Source organism: Abramis brama (genome assembly GCF_963993115.1).
Source record: "Abramis brama genome assembly, chromosome: 13".
In the NCBI taxonomy this organism is placed as follows: domain Eukaryota; kingdom Metazoa; phylum Chordata; class Actinopteri; order Cypriniformes; family Leuciscidae; genus Abramis; species Abramis brama.
In genome coordinates this window covers 20137789-20148270 of record NC_139975.1, presented here as the reverse complement: position 1 = coordinate 20148270, position 10482 = coordinate 20137789, and the positions used below count along the sequence as shown (strand labels likewise).

General features: G+C 33.1%; 1 protein-coding gene across 1 annotated transcript; it reads left to right on the top strand.

Annotated features, from left to right (window-relative positions):
• The first annotated feature begins 5258 nt into the window (after positions 1-5258).
• On the top strand, positions 5259-9819 carry asah1a (N-acylsphingosine amidohydrolase (acid ceramidase) 1a). The gene is made up of 14 exons (XM_084133816.1): positions 5259-5397; positions 5493-5536; positions 5660-5750; positions 5948-6031; positions 6902-6980; positions 7191-7265; positions 7363-7408; positions 7514-7658; positions 7736-7790; positions 7905-7986; positions 8553-8684; positions 8766-8889; positions 9057-9113; positions 9287-9819. The coding sequence occupies exons 1-14, from the start codon at positions 5329-5331 to the stop codon at positions 9374-9376; spliced, it is 1173 nt and encodes a 390-aa protein (XP_083989942.1). The 5' UTR covers positions 5259-5328; the 3' UTR covers positions 9377-9819.
• Positions 9820-10482: the final 663 nt, after the last annotated feature.

The window sequence follows — 10482 nt, the reverse complement described above, 5'->3', positions numbered from 1 at the left end:
TATGTATGTATGTATGTATGTATGTATGTATGTATGGATGTATGTATGTATGGATGTATGTATGTATGTATGTATGTATGTATGTATGTATGTATGGATGGATGTATGGATGTATGTATGTATGGATGTATGGATGGATGTATGTATGTATGGATGTATGTATGGATGTATGGATGTATGTATGGATGTATGGATGGATGTATGTATGGATGTATGGATGGATGGATGGATGGATGGATGAATGTATGTATGTATGTATGTATGTATGTATGTATGTATGGATGTATGTATGGATGTATGGATGGATGTATGGATGTATGGATGGATGGATGGATGGATGGATGGATGGATGGATGGATGGATGGATGGATGGATGGATGGATGGATGGATGGATGGATGGATGGATGGATGGATGTATGTATGTATGTATGTATGTATGGATGGATGGATGGATGGATGGATGGATGGATGGATGGATGGATGGATGGATGTATGTATGTATGTATGTATGGATGGATGGATGGATGGATGGATGGATGGATGGATGGATGGATGGATGGATGGATGGATTAGAAAATGAATAAATAAAAGTTAAGAGCAACAAAAGGAATGTAAAATAAATACATAATAAATAAAGGAAAGAACTATTAATTCAGTATTATATTTGTTAATTTATTCCCTTATTAACCCCTATTATTACATGTATTTGTTTGTTTGTTTGTTCTACCTCAGATATAAATAAATAAAAAGTTTATTGCAACATTATGTCGCACAATTGTGACTGTGTTTCTCATTATTGTGACTTTATATCACACTCTGGAAGAAACAAGTTTCACATACCTGGTTATGTGGTCTTTTTTTTTTTAATTGGAACACCAAACATTTAATTCTTATTATGGACATAAGAAACCTTTTAATTATGTGTAATCAAATGTAACTTTTGAAATATATGCAGTTCATTTTGAATGTCAGTGCTACCCTAGTGAAAAAACCTATACCAAAATATATTTAATATATTTGTTTCATACTAAGTATACTACAAAGAAATTATCATATTTACTGACATATCTCTTGAGACTTACTGATATAATTATTATTCAACTTTATTTGGAGTACTTCTTATTGCGCAATGCACATTTGTTAAGATTAAGCCTTAAAATTTAAATTAAATTAAAATTGATTGCCCTGCGACATTAATGCTTGAATATTCCGCTTTGACAATGAACCAGTTTACATCAAACACTTCGATCATCAGGCATGGTGAGATGTTACTTTTAGACAAATCTTTATATGGTTTTAATGGAGCAGAATGCATACAATGATTACAGATTGTACAAATACAGATTGTGTCCTTTTATATTATTGTAATATAAATATAGTATTTCACTTTTCATGTAAACAAGGTTAGATAAAGATGTTAATGGCATCACGTAAGCTATAGGCTACATAACCTTGGCGTACAGATGCACAGTATATCAAACACAAGATATGCTATCATCAATGCCAGACGAATGCTATCTGTTACTGTACACTTAACATGCAGCCTGCATTGTGCTGGTGGAGCAACGTCCTCTGAAATCTGAGTATGATGGATGCTTTTGTGCTCTTTATGCTAGTTTTACCTTTAAAAGTCTTTTAAATATGATTAAGCCACGCACCCTATGCCTTATATATCAGGGCATGCACAGGCAGGGCAAATTCGAGACATGTGGAGGCCCTTAGCAAAATTTGTGTTGGAACCCCCCCTGTGCCACAGCCCCTACTATAAAGCACTTGAAATTATGATTTCTAACCATTTCATTTATACAATATTTGAGGTATGTATCAACTCGTCTTAGTTAAGGGAATAACATAGTTTAATATGAAAAAACGGTGAAGTATCCCTTTAAGCTCAGCCACATACATCAACAACATATGAAGCAGCCTCTATAGAAGACACTAGCACGCATTTCAGACGTGAATCATGCCAGAGTCAACGAAGAAAGCGCGGTCGGAAGAGTGTAGAGACGGCTCTGCGCGAGTGATATTTACGACAGTAACGTTAAATACAAGTACTCCAGGGGTCGCTGTTTGAGAAAAACGGAAACTGCATAGTGTGCCTTCAAGCCCTGTGTCTTCATTCACTCTTTGTGAAGTCTTGTTCAGTCACACTGCAATTCTGAGTGCAATCGCTATGGTGTCCTGTGTCATGGTTTTTGTTCTTCTGCTTGGTTTTCTGGATTTCCCTGTTTGCCTGCGTTTTCTGCTCGGCTGTTTATTAGCATTATCTGCCCTGTGTTTTTTGACCACACTTCTGGATTACCCTAATAAATCTGCATTTGGATCTTCAGCCCAAGTCTTGGAGCACTATGTGACACCCTGGTTTTAAAACTAAACTTGACATAAACTGTAAACTGTCCCTCAAATCTGATTGGTTAACTGGAATGTTGTTCCAAGATCAACAAAAATGCATTTAGTGCATCAGGTTCTGCGAAATGCCATGCATCACTTTGTGTTTGTGTTGACGTAACAACTCATTAGGTGGGTGCAGACCTGACTGGGTGCAGATAAGTTCTATCAGGGGGCCTAATCACAGCGAAGTGTTTAAGTAATTGAGGATTCTCAGCTGGCTGAGCAGCCAGTCTGCTTTTATCTCCTGTTCGTGAAAGGCTCATAACTCAAACTCCTCTCTGTGCTTCATTCACCTCTCTGCAGGAGGTTGTGCTTGTATTTCAAAGCTGTTTACAGGAACCTGAATGTTTATATAATCAATAACATAAATGCTCAGATTTTGAGATATATACAGGTGGCTGCTCATAGTTTTGGGTTTGCATTTTTGTAGATTGAAAAACAGGGTGCTAATGATTCTAATCGATGGGCTATTGCCAAATTCAAAATAAAACAAAATTAAACATAAATAACGCAAAGAATATCAATTAGGGGTATATCCAGTATGTAGGCTAGGCCTATTTTCAACATATAAACTATGCTGTCTCGTAAATGTTTTGGTGTGAGGAATCATCATTCATTTTATTACCATTTTTGAAAAAGTAAATGTACTTTTTAATTATTAATATTACTTTTTTTTCAACTTTTTTTGCAATCACAGGCTGAAAAAAAAAAAAAAAAACGTCAGCACAAAATGTTTGCTGGGAGTTTATTCCCTGTACCCTGTCAGCGTATACTTTAGGGGTTGTTATAAATCCGCTTTAGCCAAAGTTGAGAGTGTTTATGTGAACCCTCTTTTGGTGGATTAGCAATGCTCTTTCTCTGTAATGGAAACTGAGGCGCCTGGTGCTAGCATGGTCAGTTTAGTGAGTTTGGATTTGTTTTGCTGAACAAGCTGATCTGTCACTTTGGGGGAAAGAAAAAGCTTTTTCATGGCTTGAGAACTACACATTAAGCAGTGTTGTGTTGAAGGCAGTCAGTGATAGGCACCTCATTAGGAAACAATGTGGATCAGCGCAAATCAATTAAACATGGAAAAAAGTTTACAAGTGTGGTAATGGTGCAGTCAGTGGACAACATTATAAAGTTATACTTAAAAGTTTAAATTCAAGTTCGAAACTGTATTGTTACCCAGCTTGAAATGCCTGCTTTATAAATAATACATGGTTTTAAAACTGAATTGTTTACTCTGTCTTTTTCATTATAGGCTAGTGTATGGTTTTTCCTGAGGAAGCTTTTCTTTAATGATTTCAATTTGACTTCGAAAATAAACAGTAAATCCTCATATTGCTGACAAGGTGAGTTTGTAAGTTGCTAAATGTAGTAAATAATTTTTAAGTCCCCTTAAGAATATGTTGTGACCAACAATATTTTGTCACCATAGGCAAGATTTTACTGCCTCCTGCTGGATATAGTTAATCATTAAAAGTGATTTATCCATATTTTAGCGCCCTCATGTGATTCTATTCTATTCTATTCTATTCTATTCTATTCTATTCTATTCTATTCTATTCTATTTGTTTATTTATTTATCATCCCATGTCTCCCCAAATCATTTAAAAAAATGACTTAATAACAACAACAACAACAAAAAAGTGAATCTTTCCTATACATTTTCTATATTACATTGGATAATAAGTAAAATTTTCGCTATGTGTGGGCTATTAACTAACATTAGTAATTCGAAATGGTAATTAGTAATATAAATATTACACATATTCCTTTTTATCTTTCTCTTTCTGGAAAAGTCTTAGCTCTGTATTTCCATTCTTAGAATCCTCTTTGTTTAAATGTTCAATCATAGCTAAATTCCTTTAAATTGCAACATACTTGCAACAAGTATATCTGTGCAGTACCTTTCTAGAGCTGTAATATTTAAATATATATATATATATATATATATATATATATATATATATAGGCCTATATATATTTAAATATTACAGCTCTAGAAAGGTACTGCATACAAAAAATAACTTAAGAATAGATTATTTACAAGCTCTGACACGTTTTGTTTTCCTTTCAAAATATATGCTGAGTAGCCAAAAATAACAGGGCAGTCTTTAAACATTATGAACAAATGTGTAACTAGGTGTATGGAAGCCCATTTCCACCACATAAGAAAAAAGTCCTGGTTAGTCGTAGAGACAAAGTCGAAAGTATTAGACAAAAAGTCAAAAATAAGGTAATAAGTCGAAATTAGGACATAGTGATTATGAGATAAAGTCAAAATTGGCAAATTATGAGTTAAAGTCAAAACGTTTTGACAAAATTCGATGGGTCATTTCTTGACTTTTTATCTTATAACTTAGTATGTCACGACATTGTTCTCATAATTATGACTTAATTCATGTCATAAAAAGTCATAATTATGACAAAAAAATCAAGTAGCTTTTTTCTTTTTAATGTGGCGGAAATGGGCTTAAAAAAATCCAACCATTGGTCAGATGCTGAAATAGCAGAAAAAGAAACCTCGTGATTCTTTTAAAGTGGGTGGCTTGCTGTCGTGACAGCTCCCTCGTGATTCCCTCGCTGGCCAAACTACACACACCCACAGCGAACAAATCAAAACAAGTCAACTTGAACTTCCTTGTTTATCACGTGTGCCGAGGGAAGCTCAAACTGCAGAATTGCAGGGAGCTATTAGTGCAGCGGGTGTACTCATAAACTAGCATAGCCAAACGAAATCAATTAAATAACAATTAATCCATGTCGTAATTATGTTATATCATATTTAAAATAAAAGAAAACGTCTGTTAACCTTTCTTTAAAAAATTAAAGATGCATAAAATTATCCGTGTCCCACTTACATCATGGTACATTCCGCCCTGAAGCTGATTTGATTTCCCGCACCTCCTTCCGCAGTTGAATGACTAAAGCTTTGGAAAACTTCGCGGACAATGAAGCTAACGTCGGTTCCTAATATTTTGGTTATATCTTTATTTATTTTCTCACAGTTTGTTCGAGGGGTAAGAATCAATGCGGTTGCTCATCTATACTTTATTATAAAGTTTATCAGGCTGTTTTGAGATTTACTCATTACCACATAACGTTATATTTGCAGCTGGAGGATTGCAGAAGTGGGATGTTTCCACCTAAAGGACCAACGTACTGCTGTTACTCTTCTCATATGTCCAGTTATTTGTGCTCCTACATTTCATATACTTCTTTGTGGTCTTGTCTGATTATCTGATTTGATAACATGTTCAACTTCTCTTGTCATTTATCTAGGTTTAAAGGTAATGTGAGCTGGTACACTGTAAATCTCGATTTACCCCCTAGTGAGAGATGGACACAAGTGATCAAAGATAAAAACACAGAGGTAACCTTAATATAATACCCTTAATATAATACATTAACTTTTAGGGGTCGGACCTTTTGTTTCTGTCGGTATTGTACATGTTTTTAATACTGATTCTCTGCTGTCTCATGTCTGGTGGATGCAACTTTCTTGTGTGTCTTGTGTTTCCTGTGATTGTTTTTACATCATTAACAACATTAAATCATGTTGTTTTTCAGTTGTTCGCAATGGTACAGTCAATAAAAGACATCGCCAAGGAATTTTTCCATGGAAAACTTATTGATTTAGTTGACGAGGAGCTGGTAAGCAATTAAACGTATGAACAAACTCAGACATCTATAAAAACTCTAAAGTACCGGTCAAAAGTTTGGAAACATTACTATTTTTAAAGTTTTTAAAAGAAGTCTCTTATGTTCATCAAGCCTGCATTTATTTAATTAAAAATACAGAAAAGGTTATATTGTGAAATAGTATTACAATTTAAAATAATGGTTGTCTATTTTAATATACTTTAAAATATAATTTATTTCTGTGATGCAGAGCTGAATTTTCAGCAGCATTTTTCTGGTTTTCAGTGTCACATGATCCTTCAGAAATCATTCTAATATGCTGATTTATTATCAATGTTGGAAACAGTTGTGCTGCTTAATATTTTTTTAATAACCTGAGATACTTTTTTTCAGGATTATTTGATGAATATAAGTTAAAAAGAACAGCATTTATTTAGAATAGAAATCTTTTGTAACAATATACAGTACCTTTCAAAAGTTTGGCAACAATAACTTTTTTTTTTTTTTTTTTTTTTTTTTTTTAAAGAAATTAGTACTTTTATTCAACAAGGATGCGTTAAATTGATAAAAGGTGATGGTAACGATTTATATTGTTAGAAATGTTTTTATTTTGAATAAATGTTGTTCTTATGAATAAATGCTGTTAACGTATTACATTTAAAATAAATGACATTTTAAAGTATATTAAAAAAGAGAACCATTATTTTAAATTGTAATAATATTTCATAATATTACTGTTTTTTTTAATGAAATAACTGCAGGCTTGATGAGCATAAGAGACTTCTTTCAAAAACATTAAAAATAGTAATGTTTCCAAACTTTTGACTGGTACTGTACAGTATTGATATTTTGTTATTTTATATATTTCTCACTGTTTCATAGCCATTGATTGTGGACACACTTCCACACCCTTTCAATGAAGAAATTAAGGGAATAGCAGCAGTTTCTGGCATCCCTCTGGGTGAGATTTTTCTCTTTTGATTATTTTTGTTATTCTTTACATTTTATGTAAAACTTGACAATATACTAAACAATGTAAAATCAAAGAACACTCAAACAACAATGGTGCAATCCATCAAAACAAAGGCACTCACTAATTTAGCTAATAAAAGGACCCCAACTTTAATCTATGATTTATATATATTTTATTTTATTTTGTATATCCCTCTAGGTGAGATTACGCTGTTCAATATCTTTTATGAGGTTTTCACTGTTTGCACATCACTTGTTGCAGAAGACTTTAATGGTGAGAAGATATAAATCAGTTCACATAATGTTTTTGATCAAATTAAATGACACATTTAGGTGTTTTATTGTGTATTTTCTTTCTTCTTTTTGTTCAGGAAATATTTATCATGCCCGGAATTTGGACTTTGGACTATTTATGGGGTAGGATGTGTTTATTTGCCAGATATTTGAGAACACATTGAATTTTCTGCAGCATGCATATTTTTCAAATAAAGTCATAAGAATATTGTGGGTTTTTTTGTGAAGGTGGGATCGACAGAATAAAACATGGACTTTAACCGAGAAGCTTAAACCTCTTGTGGTGAATGTCAATTTCGAAAGGAATAACAAAACCGTGTTTAAATCAACAAATTTTGCCGGATATGTTGGCATACTCACTGGAGTTAGACCTGTAAGTGAATAAACATAAAAAAATATGATGGTTGTGTTTGTTTAAATGTAAAGCAAGTAACTGTTTTACTTGTTTAGGGTGAACTGACCCTAACAATGAATGAGCGTTTCAACTTTGATGGGGGTTATATTGGTAAGATTTTATTAAAATTATTTTAAATTTCTTCTCAAGATTAGCTACAAATCATGTGTGCAGCTTGATGTTCTTGATGGTTGACTGGTTAGATAACATAATGAATTCTCACAGGGATTCTGGAATGGATTATTGGCAGGAGAGATGGAATGTGGATGGGTTTTCTTACTCGCAAAGTCCTGGAAAATGCTACAAGGTACATTCAACAACACTAGCATAACATGAAAGCACAACTTCATTGGTTTCGCTGTCTTAACCAAGAGTCACATAGTTCTAAGTCACACAGTGTTATTGTAATAACAAAATAGCATTATCAGAATAAGAGAAATTTACACAGTAGTGATCAGCATATGAAAATTGCCTTTATTCAAATATTATTAAAAATGTGTTTTAGATTTTGTAAGCTAATTATAATAATTATTATTGTTAATAGTACTTACTTATTTTTGCATGGTAAAAAAAAAAACCTGTATTATTATTATTATTATTATTTAATTTTTTTTGGCCAATTTTGTCAGATAAATAGCTTAACCAAGTCTAGTGTTTTGTTCTTCCCTCATATTTAAAATATTAAAACCATTTCCATGGTTTAATCAGACTTGTAGGGTCATTAAAAACAAATATCCCTTCCGGACATCACTTTTGGCCACTACTGTGTGTGTGTGTAGGTACATGTATATGTATATGTATGTGTAGCTTATATTCAAAGTAAAAACAGGAGAAAACTAATAAGCAGCCTATTTTTTTAATTTTTGCTTGCAGTTACGAGCAAGCCAAAGCCCAGCTCTCTCTGACGAAACTGCTAGCACCTGCTTACTTCATCTTGGGTGGTAACCGAACGGGACAGGGTTGTGTGATAACCAGGACTAGAATAAACACGTTAGACATCTGGGAGTGAGTAAATCATATCACATTTCTATCTGCAATGTTTAAAACTGCCCTCTGAATTTGTTGTTACTGTTGGTGATGTTTAAGACTTGATATAGACCTTAGGAGATGGTACGTCCTGGAAACGAACTATGATCACTGGGACAAGCCTATGATCTTAGATGACCGCAGAACGCCGGCAATGAAGTGCATGAATCAAACCACACAAGCGGTATGTGGCATTTTGTTTTAGAAATAAAATGGCTTTGTAGTAGCAATTTAGAGTAGTTGAATTGGTTTGCAAGCACTTTTAAAATGAGCTCAATTTGTAACTGAACTTTCATAAAGACACGTTTAATAATGGACAACAAAAAAAAATCCAATTTTTAATTTCCACAGAAGATTTCTTTGTCATCTATATATGATGTTCTGTCAACAAAACCAGTTCTTAATAAGGTAAGTCTGTCTTTCAAATGAGTTAACAAAAGCCTCAAACTATATATGTCATGCTTTTTGTTTTAATTTATGTATGGTATGAGTAGGAGAGTGTGTTTGATAACATTTCTGCATCAAATGGTCAAGTGTTGTATAAAGTCATAATGAAGCCATTTTCTGTCCTGTCTTCACAGTTGACAACCTACACCTCATTAATGGAAGTGTCAACTGGAACTCTGGAGTCTTATATCAGAGACTGTCCAAATCCATGTACACCGTGGTGATCTGCCATCACCTCTGAATGAGCTGAGGCGTCAGGCATAATATTATGGAATACTGTTCCTGATCTGTTATTACAGGGCCAATGTGCATGTACAGGAAGCTTTATCACTGCAACACTTTGTGAAAATCATAAATGTTTCTCTTGCATAACAAACTTTGAGTAACCACACATTTTAAATAGAAATGTTTTTGTGAGCTCTTTAATCGGCATGTGCGTACATAAGTTAATTTCAATAAGTGTTGCCTTTTTCTATGAGGAAATACATTTTTCTGAAATCCTTGGTGATGGCAAAAAGTATTTTTGTAATTTATAATTGTTGGTGTCTCTTTTTGGGAATGTGTTAAATGTAAATTCTGGAAATATTTTTTCCAATGTAATATATAAATCTGGTAATTCTATAATAAAATGTTGCTTCAATAAAGGCTAGACATCTTTTCAGCCTCATTGCTGGTCTATATTGTATTTAAATTGAGGAATTGGCAGGATTTGATGTGTGTAATTTTACAACTTTAACCAATGCAGTTCAGCTATATGTTAATTATAAGTTCTTCTACCTCTGCAGCTAAAAGATTTCTCAATATGTGAAATAATACTTTCAGCATTGTTCCTTTTACTGTTCAGTTTATTCTTATTAGATACCTGTGACAATATACATGATTTAAATTTAACAGCAAAGGGAAGGTGCCTTGCCAGAAAGAAAAAAAATGAGCAGATTTTACTTTTACTTTTGTTGTGTATATGCATGTCTATCATCAGCACAAAACATGCATTATTTTTGGGTGAAACACTCCTCTCTCTATCAATGTGCTTCACACATGTTTTTCCCATTTTGACTTTATGGGTGAATCAAATCAGGTATTTGTTCCTGTGGATCAGACATTCTTTAATCATCATTGTTCTATTTATTTTTAAATAAATATTCTCATGTTTTATATTCAATAAATATAGGCTATACATAAATAGAAGTTACACAGCATTCTGACTTTTTCATTTAAAATAACTTCTTAACTGGAGTGTCATTAATTTGTCCAAATTTTACTTGAACAAATTGAAGGTCAAACTTCCCATAATTTTCACTTTCATGGAACAGTTTTAGTGTTGTTTTTG